This window comes from Spizellomyces punctatus, assembly GCF_000182565.1.
Source record: "Spizellomyces punctatus DAOM BR117 chromosome Unknown supercont1.9, whole genome shotgun sequence".
Lineage (NCBI taxonomy): Eukaryota > Fungi > Chytridiomycota > Chytridiomycetes > Spizellomycetales > Spizellomycetaceae > Spizellomyces > Spizellomyces punctatus.
Window position 1 is genome coordinate 259,240 of NW_015971545.1, and position 13,710 is coordinate 272,949.

Consider the following 13,710-nt stretch of genomic DNA (forward strand, 5'->3'; position numbering starts at 1 on the left):
ACTGTGCCACGCGTTGCCTCGCAACAAACACAGTTGCAAAGCCCTGAAGCGCTATCCCCGCTCCTTTTAGCTCATTGTGAAAAGCCCCATTGGAGCGACATCCAGGTGCCAACCACAGCTCCATCTTAACGTGGAGGGCTCTCACCTAACCACAGGAGAAGGTCGGCTGCTTGCGGACTCATTGCAATGATGTGGCATGGTTTACTCCTCGCTGCAAGCGTGCTCTTTACGCCTGTTTGGGGTCAAACGTGTGTAGGAGGTCCAATTGTCGGCGCCTTTGATCCCAATGTGGATTACTTTGCAGATGCAGCGGATAGGATCACCCTAAGTACGTCTTGCGTTTAGTGCACTGAATTAGGCCGTGAAAACTCATTCGCAAGACCATTGCTACATTCACGATTTGCAGCGTACGCGAAGAACTTTGAGGTTGTCTACAAGAAGTTTTACAAAGAAGTGACCGTGCGAGCGCCGTCATCACAAGCGGTCACATACACGCTGTATCTCTGCAACTCCCCTGCTCCTTCAACACCGGGTACCACCGCGATCGCTGTCCCAGTGTCGAGCGTAGCACTTGGCGCCTCAGATATCTATTCTGTTGCATTTATTGAGGTAATTTCGTCATACTATATGAATGAGCTCGTAGTGATATTCTTTCGTATGTTTGCAGCGCTTGGGTTTACGGCCTACCATAAATTACGTAGGGATAAGCCCTGAAACCGTAACATCGCCTTGTTTGCTGAAGCAACTGGGAACGAATGTGACAAGGTCTTTCACTAGGACTGATAGTCTCCCCACAACGGTGAACGTCGGGTTTGGTACATCTCCTGCAAATAGCAATATCCCATTTATAAGTGTTGTGAATGCTATGCGTGCCGAGACATCTCCACTAGCCCGGGCCGAGTGGGTAAAGTTCTTTTCGCTATTTTACAACAACGAACACAATGCCACCGCAACCTTTGCAAATGCGATCGAAAGACCATACACATGCCTCAATAACACTGCGCCCTGGTTTCCAATTAATGTAGCATGGATTGGAGCCAAGACTTTGGGAGCGCCAACGACAACCACGTTTGAATCTCTCGATGTGGAGTACAATACAGCCTTTATCAGGGATGCAGGTGGACGACCCTTGATTCTTCCCCCGAACAGCAAACAATCCGACGCAGTTTCGCTGTTATGGAAAACAGACTTGTTGATTGATGGAACAGAGACACCGGGATCGACAGTTACTTATCGGTACACGGACCTTGCAGTGAACTTTGGGGTACAAGACATTGTGTCGGACTTCCCGTTTGGAAAAGGTGCCACGCGCGGTAGGGCATACCGACCAGATCAGTTAAGGAATCCTAGCGGTTATGACAGTAAGTTTGGGATCTAATTTGCTGCATAGCGATCTCTGTCACTAAATCTTCTTTGTGCGATTGAAGTGTTTCCGCAGAACCACTGGGCAAAGCCTGAGTTGGTTCTTAAAGGTGGGTGGCGACAATTCATATCTGGAAATCGTCCGCCACTAAAGCTTCGGTAATTGCAGATCTGCTCGATGTTTTTGGGGATACTCCTGCGTCCGGCAAGGTGTATAAATATTTCCGAAGTCTCAATGAAGGTATGCAGCGTATGTCTATATTATTTTGAAAAGTGTAAGCTAAACTGAAACTTTTAACAGGCGATCCGGAAATACGGGTTGGTCCTGCCTCCTGTGTCGATCCGGGTAAGCCCACGCCACCCCTCGAACTCCCATCCGCCATCAACTGCAATGCGGTACGACCTCCGCAAGATAACACTGTGCCAGAGGCGGGAAAAGGTCTTGGAATAGGTAATGGAAAGGGTAGTTCAAAAGTAGTGATTACGACTGTGTTTGTTATTTTAGGATTGGGAGGTGCGGTTTTGGCGGGCGTGTTCCGGCATGAGTTGCGGGAAATGTGGTGGAGGGTGAGGGATGGGACTTGGCGAAGACATCGGAATGGTGGTGGACCTTTTGATGACGTTTGGAGACATAAGGCACGACAGGGAGCTATCGAGTTGCGATAGCAATTTGTCGTCTGTATATTGCGTGCCTCATGTTATTTTTTGCTGTCACCAGGACCTTCACTTGGTTTTGAATACACTTGCATATTTGTGTCTAACGATGGCAGGACAGCATGCTGTCGAGGATGTATTTTGAGACTATTGATGGGTTGCGGAACTGAACATAGTAGGACACCCTCAACCACGCAAACGATTCTATATACCCCCTATTTCAGTCCCCAGCCATACCACTCCTCGCATCGCCCAACGACGCCCGTCTTTGATACCCCTGACCGAGACCCTTCGCGTCCTCCAATACTCGACCATCCACCACCATCTTCCTAAATCCAAATGGATCACGATCGTCTAGATCTGTAGCGAGGGAAGTGACGGGCCCATGTCTAAACAAAGAGAGCGAGTCTGTACTTGCTGTTGCTGGATATCCAAGGGTTGGGGTAGGAGAAATGGGTACTGTGGGAAGATCGAGGTAGTGAGGAATGATATCTAGGGCCGGGTGGTCATGACCACCCAATCCTGGTGAGTTTTGCGTTTGTGTTGGCCGAGCATGTCCAACGCTTGGACTCGTGACGGTTGCTGAACGTGGTCCTGGCGACACAGGTACCGCAGAACCGGCAAAGGAAGCGTTATTCGTTCCTCGTCGGACCTCGAATCCAGGTGGGGGAAGAGGAGATGGCCGATTGGATCTACTCCATGTCGCATATTTCCCAGCACCACCTCTTCGGATCTCTTGGTCGCGTTCTAATCGCCTCCTCTCTCGGTCTCTGAGCTCAGCCAAACGTTGCAAAAGCCGCATTTTCAAGCGACTTTCTTCACGGAGATCGGCTTGGAGTACCTTGTGTTCCTCCTGCAGACGAGTAAAGAGATTGTACCAAGAGTTTTCGCCGAGTGTATTCGAGTCGGGTCTATCAGTGGCGGTTGCGCGGATGTCGGCTTCGATGGTTTGAAGTTGAGATTCTCTTTCGCGAATCTGCTTCCGATTTTCATCCAGCAGCTTTTCCTGGTGGGATAGCTCCCCTTCCAGCTTTGATATCTCGTCTACTCGCTCTTGTACATGCTTCTCCAAGTCTTGCTGACGGGCATCGGCTTCCGTACTCACTGCTTTTGACTCATCTCGTATTCTGATCAGTTCTTTTTCGAGTGCAACCATTTCCTGTTTTCGACTCTCCATTGTGTCAATGGTCTCTTGTCGCAATTTCAACTCACGGGTCAGTTTGTTTTCCAATTTGGCTGTCAACTCGTCCGCCTGGCGCCGGTAGTCCTCCAAGGTTTTGATGCGCGCTTTCAGCTCCGCCCGAGGCGCTTCACCAGCTTTTCGTGAATTGTTCAGGTTAACAACCTCAGCATTGATCTCTGCTTGCTCTCTTTGAAATTGCTCCTCTGCATCCACTTGAGATTCTTCGATCTCAGTCCGCTGCTTCTTCAAAGACGCAATCTCTTCGTTTACGCGCGCTAGCTGCTCATCTAGTTGACGCTCCTCGCAGCAAGGTTCCGGTTTATCAGTATTCATATGGCTATCGGAGATCGCTCTACCTTTTGTAGGGAAGCCGTTACTACTGAGCCGAGGAAACTGGACACACACAATCCAAAAGTACCTTTGTCCTCAGACGCCTTTGGTGACGACTTCAATGTCTTCATCAAAACAGTCTTTGATGGCGTTCTTGTTCGTCTTCCCGCACATGCCCAAACGCGAACCCTATGGCGGGTCTCGGGTCGCAGTCCCGTAAGAAGCACGCTCGTTTCATCCTTGGACGTTTCGCCAACTACAATACCGTTGACTTCAATCAGATGCCGCTGCACTTCCACTCCATAAACAGGTTCCGCTCTCCAATAGATATTAGAGGTCGTTTCCGTTATATCTTTGATGACAATCACAGGTTCATCTGGTAAGAGAACACCAAAGAAGAAGCTGATCTGATCAAAGTTTTTATAGCTCAGGAAGAGAACCTTCCAAAAGAGGTAGTATGCTCCAGTAACAGTGCAATGTGCTGCGACGGGAGCCATAAATGATGGGGGTGCCACATGAATCCATGGATCCCAAACTGTGAAGCGGAGCACAATCATAGCTAGCACGATCAGCCAACTTTTCATGTTTGCAACGTCGAGGGAAAGACCGAACCCATGCATGCCATATACAAGGAACGTGTGGACAGTGAAGGATGCGTGGAATGTTGTTACTTCGTAGGGTATTAACCAGTACCTGTCGTAAGCGAATAGAACCGTCAGACAGAGTTCCTTTACGAATCAATGATTGCACTTACACTAGGAGATCCGATACAAAAATTAAAAATAAAAGAGCAGAAAAAACAATGGCACCCAGTTCATATGCTTGTATAAATATTGTGATCGTCAACGCAGACATTAGCATCCATTCAATAGGGAATGCTAAAAGGGAAGACTCAGGACATGTTCGAGAATATGATAAACAAACACCGGCTCAATATACCTGTCCAAAAGCTGAGCAGGCAGACACCTAGCCATATGCCAACTGCCTGCTGAAAGGGTTGCAATGCTATTCGTTTCTTCCCAGCCCTGCTCGACATAATGAGTTATTCTAATCCTTCTCAGATATCCATATGATAAAGATCCTGGGTGCTTATCCTGACCTTGCCATTCCGACCAACTGTGTGCAAGCATTCCAACAAAAAGTTCGTTTTCAAAAGGGACGCGAACACACGAGCGATAGTCCCGTGATCATACCACGTGATGTCCGACTGACTCTCATTACGCAACCCATCGCAAGGTTGACTTGCCGCCTGCCCCAATGCTCAGGTTTTGAATGAGCAAACGTCAAGCGGTGGATAGCGGCATCTGTTGAATAAAGGCAGTATTGTTGCACATCTTTTTGTCTGCCAGGGAGTCCAAAAGAATGACTCTGAAGCGGCGATCTAGCACTGATAGCGATCCCCCGTTTCGGCGCCGTGCAAACACCTTTCCACTTGACGACGACAAATTGGAAAGTCAGGGTACAGGAGATAAATGGAGTATTGTCCGTCATGGGGCATGGGACGTGGTTCCTAGACTACAATCACAAATCTCTGACGTTGACAGAGCACTGGTCCACCTACCCCGCTCTCCAAACGGGACTTCAGAGCCTTCCTCCTCAAAAAATGCAGGATCTGCGGCTTTGATACCTCACACACCTTGGAATGTTATTCTACACAAGGCCGCAACTGGTCGGGCTGTTCTTTACAACCGTGATGAGAAGAAGGTTGTTGTCCAACGCGCCACGCCCAGCGTTTCCCACGTAGTCACCGATAAGCTTTGTCTTCTCTGTCGACGACCATGGTCGAAACGCCGGAGAAGTGCGCAGCAGGATGACAGTGAAGAAGAGACTGAATTATGTGATTCGTTTATAAACCAGGACTATTTTAGGCTGCTTGAGTCTATAACGTAATGATCGGTTTGTGGCCCCAGAATGCGACACAATATTTATCTTGACTGTTCCGTTAATCCACGGTTTCATCTTTGCCATTCCGATCTGCAAAGACCGGATGTAGGCGATTCTGATGGACAAGCACATCTTCCTCCCCCAAGTTCTCCGACAAAATCGTCCAGCGCCCATGATCCAAAACCCCGCCCCATTCCTTCTCTCTCCTTTTCGGAGCCGACACAAAGCGCCGAACCTACAGGTTTGAGCGAGAGTAGTTTCAATCAGGGCTATTACGATAGGTTTTTCGTTGAAGAGCGGAAATTGGGAAGGGGATTACGGGGAAGCGTTTTTCTCTGTCAACATGTACTTGTTTTGCCTGCCCTTCTCGTCCTTGCCACGGTCATTTGCTGACACAGTCACCCTTTTAAAGATTCTTGACCAAGTTCCCCTTGGACAGTTTGCAGTCAAGGCAATCCCGGTGGGGACGTCTCATGCATGGTTAGTTCGCATGTTGAAAGAAGTACATCTTTTGGAACGATTGCGGCATCCGAATATTATCGAATATAAGCATGCTTGGCTGGAGCATAGGCAGCTCACCCAATTCGGTGCGTTCACTTTGATGACAATTCATCGTCCAGATTTGGTTCCCAGACGAATACGGATCTTACGAGACATAGTTGCTAGGCCCTGAAGTCCCGTGTCTTTTCGTTCTAATGGAACTCGCCAACGGCGGCAACCTCGAAGAATACATCTACGTCCAATGGCATCCAGATTCCACCGACAGCATAGTTAACAGCGGCCAAATCTCTTCTGATGACGACAGGGACTTTAGCCACCTAACGCCCAAAGAACGCGTCAAACGATTGCGCGAACGCAAACGACGACGCCAAGAACAGTCACGCCTTCCACCATCCATCTCTTCCCTTTCTTCTTCGTCAGTCTCCAAATCGACCAGGTCCAATCGAGCGCAAATGCATGGAGGAATTGGACGGGGGCCCCAGGGGAAGAAGGTGCGGTTCTTGAAAGATTATGAAATCTGGTGTTTGTTTCTGGATATATGTAAGGGTTTGGCGCATTTGCATAAGCATGGCATCATTCATCGAGATTTGGTACGGTTGTGTTGAGCGGCATTTTTATCAATCGGAGAGAGTTGGTGATAACTGATTCCGGTATCGTAGAAACCTCCGAATTTATTACTCCATTTCGCCGATCCGAGCGACAAGGACGAAATGTATGTACAATTTATCGTTTGCAGTGGTCAACGAACTGGTATACTCAGTAAAGCATCACTGCCGACAGCCCTCGCATCCTCATTTCTGATTTCGGTGAATGCGAAGTCCTATCTGATGAAACCCAACGCGAACGCACAGGGGCGACTGGAACCCTTGAATTCATGCCTCCCGAACTCCTCGTAAAAGACTCGTCCGGTCACTATCTGAACGACCACTCTCCCAAAGCCGATATGTGGTCCCTAGGTGTCGTTTTGTACTTTTTGTGTTATTCTAGTGTACCTTATTCGCAGACAGATGATGTTGATGCGCTGAGAGAGGAGATTGTTGGGTTTGAGAGGTAAGAATCTATATAGAAGGTCATTGAGCAACAGAACATGTATCGTTAAAGTTGGAATTGGCAAAGCGTTACGTTTCCAGATCACGGCACCCGCGTGCCTACCGAACTCCAATCCCTTGTCACAAAGCTCCTCAGCCGCAACGCCCGCGATCGCCCATCAGTAGAAGAAATCCTCTCCACCTACGGACACCTAAGTACATCTAACCGTTCGTCACCTCTGACGCCAAACCCATCCTTGGAATCAACACGAACCGAGACGTTTCGAACTGATGATGGGCTAAAAAGAGTCGTCAAGAAACTGACTTTTGAGGAGCTGAAAGTACACGGAGCTGGTGATGGGGTACCCAGGAGGTATTCGGAGCCTGAAGTCAGGACTGCCCGTTGGGTAAGCTTCTTTTGTTTGGCGCTTATCGTCGTCTGGGCCAGAGTTTATAATTTTGCGTTCATCATATAATGGATATTATTAAAATCTGGTATTGCTATAGGATACCGCTTCAGTCCGACCGGTCCCTTCACTACCCAGCACGACCAACAATGAATCATGGGCTGAGAAGCGGCGGGTTGGTGTATTTGCAACAACGGTAGCGTTTTTTTTGGCCGCGCGTGGGTTGTGTGATTTTTTCGAATGTGTCTGATCATAATGTGTTTTGCTTAGGTTGTGACGCTGTTGGCTAGTCCACCCTCTCCACCTGGAATGGTATATGCTGCAATGTTTTTTGCATGTTGCGAAGTTGGATTGTGAGTACCATCATTAAGTCTTTCATGACAGCACGTGTTGACATTTTTTTTGATAGACCGCGAACGTATCCGGTAATGACTACGGTTGTACATGCCTTGTTGGTATGGTGGATGGGGTTAGGATTAGTAGCTTGGGTGGGTGTGGTTGGCGCAGGGGTAGGAAGGTTCTTAGAATGATGATGTACATAATGTTGGGCTTTTTGTGCACGGAATGTTTTGTGAAATATATTGCAAATGCAAAAATGGCGTATCTAAAAGTCTATGTGCAATTCGTGTATACGGTCCTATAGTACAGGAGGACAGGAGTTATAGGGGATGTAGGCGGGGTATGAAGGCAATTCCCTGGCCGGTCAAGATGAACGTTCGTGTGGACTGATCGGGTGCAATGGAGATGGAAGTCTTGAGGAAAGTCTTTAGGGACGTCAAGAGTGGAATACTGCAATCAAAGTGAGTCAGCAATCAAACGACAGAGCAAGCGCCAAGGAAGAATAAAAATACTCACGTCAAGGGCTCAATCCCTCCCACCCTGACTTGTCCTTTACCCTCCGCCAATGCCAAGAGAACCAACACAAACCCCTGTGCAGTCTTATCTACACAACCACCCTTCTTCATCTCCTGCAGCAGCAGTCTTGCAGTCCGGATCCCGAGTGTCTCAGGTAACGGATGGGTCACATCGGTTTGCCCAGGGCGAGGAAGGAAGGCACAAGAAGCCGACAATGTCGTATGTGGTTCGGCGTGCGCAGTTAGGGTCAAGGCGTACCCTGGTGTTGAAGACGTTGGTAATGTACATTGAGTGATATGGACGTCGGGGATAGTGCGCTTTAATAGCGCTGTGGCGGATGTGATCGGATCGGTCGCTAATGAGGGAGGAATATGGGATGTGTAGCATGTACCTCTTATATGAGTAGTAGGAGCTTGTGTCGTGAGTATCGGAGCACGAAGGGGACGTAATCTTGGTACAGAATGCAGGGATACTCGTCCAAGTCCATCAGGAGGTGCTCCTCGTAGGTGGATCGTCAAAACCGGCGGCTCAACCCCAAATTCTCGCAAAACAGGCACATGAACACCTAATAGCGTGTCCACCGACAATGCAGTCTTGTCGTTTGTGATCCCAATGAGCTCTAGATGGATTTCGCAAAAGACCGATAATAGGAGCAATGGTTCCAAATAGTATCCCACCGACCGCGCAGGGCAGCATGAATGTTGAACGTCATTCAATGTGGGAGGTCCAGGGGTAAACTTGAGTGCAGTTCCATCATGCAACACTTGGTGCGTAGAGCAAGTCAACAAACAAAGAAGTGACACAAAATCCAATTCAAAATCCGTCAGTCCTGGCACAGAATCATCTTCAGAACAATGAATAGCGGAAATGTACACGGGAGTGTTTGTCAGGATCGACAGTACCAGCCGCGTGCGGAGGTCTGCATGGCCTGCAAAGCGCAAGATGACTTGAGAAGGAGCGACCATGATGGGATGAACAAGAAAAAAAACCTACAAGAAAAAAAGATCGCAAGCTCCTAAGCTCCCTTATATAATCCAGTCTTAACAGTGGCACAGCGAGACTCATACACGTCACACTATTGGAATGGAAGAGGATTGGAACAGTTTTATAGAGTGACATGTCCACCATTTCATTCATATTTTTAGGTGCAATATGCAGATAAACAAAAGATGTGCATTTGACTTCTCACTTTTTCTTGGATAACTCAGTAAGTTGCAAAATAGCGATAATAAAAGCTTGAAATACTTGCGTTGAACTTTGGCTTCTACTGCGCATTTGTCACGTGATGACACATGATTAACAATCATTTGAACGTCTCCGATGCGTCTGGCTTTTGAACACCTTTCATGGCCGACTGCATTGACCTTACCATTGACGACCAGCACAACCAGCAGTCAGAGTGCATAGACCTGACCACGGACGACTTTCAAGAGATCCAAGACATAACACACCAAACCCTAGAAGGAGACCGAGCAAAGGTTGAGGGAAAAGAAAGGCCGGAACCATGGAAGACTTTCAAAGCCCTAACAGGCTCAAACCCAATACCCTTTGTTCTTGCGCAACATCGAATACAAGATGCACAAAAAGCAGAGCATGACACTTCATCAGCAGAAATTTATAGATTGGTCATATCAAATGCCCTGTGTAGTTCCAGTGTCAAACCGCCCGCAAGAACATCACCACCTGGACCCTATTATTGTCAAACGTGCAATTCCCCCCACTCGACCCCAGTTGAAATTCATTCAACTTCAATCCCCCATCTCCTCTCCCTCTCCCCAGGCCGGTCAGCGCCCAACTATGGCCTGGACGCTACGAACAAGGGATTCCAAATGCTGCAAGATCAGGGTTGGACGTACGGGACCGGACTGGGTGTCGATGAGCAGGGTCGTCAGCAGCCGATTGCTACGCGACTAAAACGAGATCGGCGCGGTGTTGGAGGAGAGACGGGGCGGAAAAGGGTCACCCACACCTTGGTGGAGGCCCATGTTGAGCGAGTCACAAAGAAACGCCGGAAAGAGCTGGTAGAAAAGGAACGAAACGATCGCAAGGAATTGTTGGCGTATATGAATTCTTAGTAATGTGCTTGGGCAAATAATAACATGTATATATTTTGTTCTTTATAAAAAATTATCACACAACATTCACAAAATACACGAGATATCAAAACAATAACATAGTCTACAACTTGGCTCTGACGGCACCAGAGCCCTTAATCAATGGCGCATAATGTTCGGCGTACCCACTCACAACTGGGAAATTCTCTCCGAGATTCAGAGGATTGCGACCAGCACTCTCCACCAAACTCTCATAAACCCTACCGTCAGCCCGTCCCAAATCAGAGTTTAGAACATAGTCGCTGAATCCCCATGCATCAACCAATGCTACCGCATCGGGACGAAGGGCATTGACGAGACTTCGTACGCCCTGGCGTATGAGGGAGATTTGTGTCGGGTTGATAAAAGTTGGTGACGAGGAGAGGAAACTACCCAGCTCGGTCTCCATGGTGTCGAGCGTAAAGAGGGTAAATAGGCGGTGGAGGAGAATCTGGATGGAAGGAGGTTGGGACCGGATAGCCTCGCCTTGGAGGGCACGGCAAAAGTTGTCAACCAAAATGTATTGGCAGTGTGCACGAGACACTTTGTAAATGTCCAGCTGTGCTGTCGTCCAGGTTAATTCGCCACTGTCCAAGGCCCGGACCAGGTCGGCGACCAGTTGCCCGGCCCGGTGGGCAAAGGCTGCTGTGAGGAGGGAAGGGTTCTCAAGGTCCGCCGCAGACTTTACGGGCCATGTCTCAGCGGAGAAGGACGGTTGGGCTGCATCGAGGAGGTACCGGGTAGTTGGGGTGATGTTTTCAGGGGCGTTAGAAGGGCTTGCTTTCATCTTTTTTAATGAACGGAATGTCTTGACGAGATAGCGAGCAGTTTGTTGGGTCAGCATGTAGTTGTCGCCCTCGTATGTAACATTAGGCAAATAGTCTGCAATAAACTCGGGGAATCCGCTGTTTTTCAAGAATCCGTGTCCACCGCATGATCTCCTGAGGTCTTCCATACCAGCAGCAGCCATATCCGTGGTCAATCCCTTCAACCCAGAACTGGTAGCATGGACTTCCGGAAGCCCATCAATCTTGCCGTTACTCAGATCCCGCACCAGTTGGTGGTATGACTCCATCATCGATACGCCGGTGAAGTGGAGAGCGTAGGACTTTGCAATTTGGGTCAAGAGACGATACTGCTGCATGGGGTAGTCAATGACAGCAGTCTCGGCAGGCCGGGGCAGAAGCTTCTTTACATTGTAATCCCCAGCGACAACGTCTTCCTTGCTAGCCTCCGCATTGCTAAATTGACGACGAACGGCAGAGTACCGGGTTGCAATTGTAGCTGCCCGTGCAAGGTTCTTGGCCGCGTTAGACACGATTGACGATCGGACAAACACCATGGTACCGTAGGACAGCTTGCTGGACGGAGGGCGGACGTAGGTACCATCCGGTTCAACCCGAGCGTACCGCATCAACATGGACTCGCGGGGAACACGAACACGGTCAAACAACATGAAGCCATTGTCGACACAATTGTATCCGTACTTTGGTCCAATGTCGCCAATTGTAATACCAGGCAAGGGGACGTGGTCCTTCAAAGACCGAATTTGAACCAAAAAGGTGTGGGTTCCAAGGTCCTTGCCCTTAAGGATCAAGCGCGCAACCACGATCGCATGAGTTGCAGTACGGCCCAAACCTCCGATCCACCATTTGGATGCTGTCAATGAGGGAGAGTGGATCTCAAACTCTTGCGTCTCGGGAATGTAAGTGGCCAGAGTTTCAAGGCCTTGGACATTCGAGCCGTGGCCTAGCTCAGTTTGAGCGTAACAACCAATGATTTTGTTGTCAAATGCGAGGGGAAGCCATTTCGCTTTTTGTTCATCGCTGCCTTGCCCTAAGCCAACGCGACAATTGATTAGTCAGCGATCGGTGTGCAAGAGTACAAGAGTTGTACAGGCGAAAGCCATGATCGGTAGTCGTCGTCGTACAGAAACAGCGATACTGTAAGCCACGAATGCCTTGAAGCTCAACGGTCGTGTCTGCGACAACCCCGGCGACAGCCGTGTTCAACGACGACGTAAACGTTCCAGCAAGATAAAGCTCACCCTCAATTTACCCGTCGCGCCCACGTGACCAAAAGAAATGAAAACTCAAGCCTCGCAGCTCACCTTCCAGAGTAGGAATGAACATGGAATAGTGCAGAGAAAAAGGTCCTGGCTCATCCAGCAATAGCATGGCTCGGAATATCAAATCCATGTTCCATCCCTTTTCCTTTGCCAATTCCAACATCCTTTTTCCCCTTGCCATCGCGTTCTGGAATCTTTGCTCCCTGGACATAAAGTGAAGATTCTCCTTGCTAAATACTTCCTCACTCTCCAACACCTCCAAAATCATCTTTTCCACTTCCAAATTCTCCTTTCCGTGCAGCAAGACAGACAGCTGGCTCGGATCAAAGGATGCTTTCGCGCGCTCTGCCGCGAGTGATTCAAAGCCTTGTGGCCCCGCTGGCTTCAGATTGTTTGGGTTGTTCCATGCTCCACGGCGAGAGGGAGCAACTTCGGGAACAATGAGCTCATCGTTCGAGGTGTTTTTGGAGGGAAGCTCAGCCGTAGACTGGTTGACGCCCAGTTTGGTCGACATGTTGATGCAAGAGATGTGACAAAATAAAAACTAATCTACGTGGGATAACTCTATATAATTAAAATAAAACCAAAACACTATTCAATAGTAACGTGGTGGGAGGAGGACAACGAACGAACTGAGGGGAAAGCATGCCGAGCCTGTTTTTATATTCCTCGTCGACATCCCGATTGAACGGCCCTTCAGATTTGCCATTTTGTTTATTATTGCCAATTGGTTACATTTGAGATGGTTAGCATTACACACATTCCAATGAATCGGCATATAATATAATAATATTCATAATGTGAATAAGTGTGAATACATGCTAATTTGTATCCATTCGAATCACGGTCTTCTTCATTTTCTTTCACACTTTTGGCGTCACGATTTGTCACTTTTACCACGTGTTTTTTATCTCGCTCCTCGTCTTTCCGAGGATTAAGTTGTCACATGGCAATAAAATTTGCGACGCTCCGAAATCTTTAAATCACGTGAACACATAGCATTCGGACATTCGGACATTTGGCACTCGCATCTAGTAAGGCAAGCAGATGAATGCAAGCCATGAAGGCACAACGTCTTTGATCTGCCACTCGAAGCTCTGACTTGCAGCTTTACTACTCTTTGACAGCTCTTTATTTGGCGTTACCTGCCAGCACTCCTATCATTCTTTTGCGACGAGTGAGCACCAGAGACATGGAAGCAATCTTGCTCTGTCCACAAACGCCAATTGATCACCGAATACAAAATATCGGATGCAAAGACTAGACCAGCAGACCAGAGCCCCGCGTGCCAACAGATGCGGGGGACGCACTGTGACTCAGTAAGTGTTCAAAGCAAAAAGTAAAA

The 13,710-nt window shown here is 48.5% G+C and overlaps 6 protein-coding genes across 6 annotated transcripts; 3 read left to right on the top strand and 3 right to left on the bottom strand.

Annotated features, from left to right (window-relative positions):
• The first annotated feature begins 69 nt into the window (after positions 1 to 69).
• On the top strand, positions 70 to 2,128 carry SPPG_05465 (uncharacterized protein). The gene is made up of 6 exons (XM_016753676.1): positions 70 to 328; positions 407 to 609; positions 668 to 1,361; positions 1,428 to 1,472; positions 1,532 to 1,603; positions 1,664 to 2,128. The coding sequence occupies exons 1-6, from the start codon at positions 187 to 189 to the stop codon at positions 2,026 to 2,028; spliced, it is 1,521 nt and encodes a 506-aa protein (XP_016607249.1). The 5' UTR covers positions 70 to 186; the 3' UTR covers positions 2,029 to 2,128.
• Positions 2,111 to 4,674, bottom strand: SPPG_05466 (uncharacterized protein). The gene is made up of 5 exons (XM_016753677.1): positions 4,629 to 4,674; positions 4,469 to 4,554; positions 4,284 to 4,407; positions 3,618 to 4,222; positions 2,111 to 3,555 (listed from the first exon to the last, which is right to left on the bottom strand). The coding sequence occupies exons 1-5, from the start codon at positions 4,634 to 4,636 to the stop codon at positions 2,237 to 2,239; spliced, it is 2,142 nt and encodes a 713-aa protein (XP_016607250.1). The 5' UTR covers positions 4,637 to 4,674; the 3' UTR covers positions 2,111 to 2,236.
• A 121-nt stretch (positions 4,675 to 4,795) lies between these two features.
• SPPG_05467 (serine/threonine protein kinase) lies at positions 4,796 to 7,950 on the top strand. Its single transcript, XM_016753678.1, has 10 exons — positions 4,796 to 5,415; positions 5,512 to 5,758; positions 5,826 to 6,000; positions 6,080 to 6,504; positions 6,574 to 6,626; positions 6,695 to 6,964; positions 7,031 to 7,349; positions 7,450 to 7,545; positions 7,620 to 7,702; positions 7,759 to 7,950. Exons 1-10 carry the CDS (start codon positions 4,892 to 4,894, stop codon positions 7,877 to 7,879), a joined length of 2,313 nt encoding a protein of 770 aa, XP_016607251.1. The 5' UTR covers positions 4,796 to 4,891; the 3' UTR covers positions 7,880 to 7,950.
• SPPG_05468 (18S rRNA biogenesis protein RCL1) lies at positions 7,902 to 9,192 on the bottom strand. The gene is made up of 2 exons (XM_016753679.1): positions 8,205 to 9,192; positions 7,902 to 8,138 (listed from the first exon to the last, which is right to left on the bottom strand). Exons 1-2 carry the CDS (start codon positions 9,167 to 9,169, stop codon positions 8,009 to 8,011), a joined length of 1,095 nt encoding a protein of 364 aa, XP_016607252.1. The 5' UTR covers positions 9,170 to 9,192; the 3' UTR covers positions 7,902 to 8,008.
• Positions 9,193 to 9,550: 358 nt separating this feature from the next.
• Positions 9,551 to 10,371, top strand: SPPG_05469 (uncharacterized protein; the record flags this gene model as incomplete). The annotated part of the gene is made up of 1 exon (XM_016753680.1): positions 9,551 to 10,371. The coding sequence occupies one exon, from the start codon at positions 9,551 to 9,553 to the stop codon at positions 10,277 to 10,279; it is 729 nt and encodes a 242-aa protein (XP_016607253.1). The 3' UTR covers positions 10,280 to 10,371.
• Positions 10,262 to 13,040, bottom strand: SPPG_05470 (uncharacterized protein). Its single transcript, XM_016753681.1, has 2 exons — positions 12,408 to 13,040; positions 10,262 to 12,133 (listed from the first exon to the last, which is right to left on the bottom strand). Exons 1-2 carry the CDS (start codon positions 12,877 to 12,879, stop codon positions 10,383 to 10,385), a joined length of 2,223 nt encoding a protein of 740 aa, XP_016607254.1. The 5' UTR covers positions 12,880 to 13,040; the 3' UTR covers positions 10,262 to 10,382.
• Positions 13,041 to 13,710: the final 670 nt, after the last annotated feature.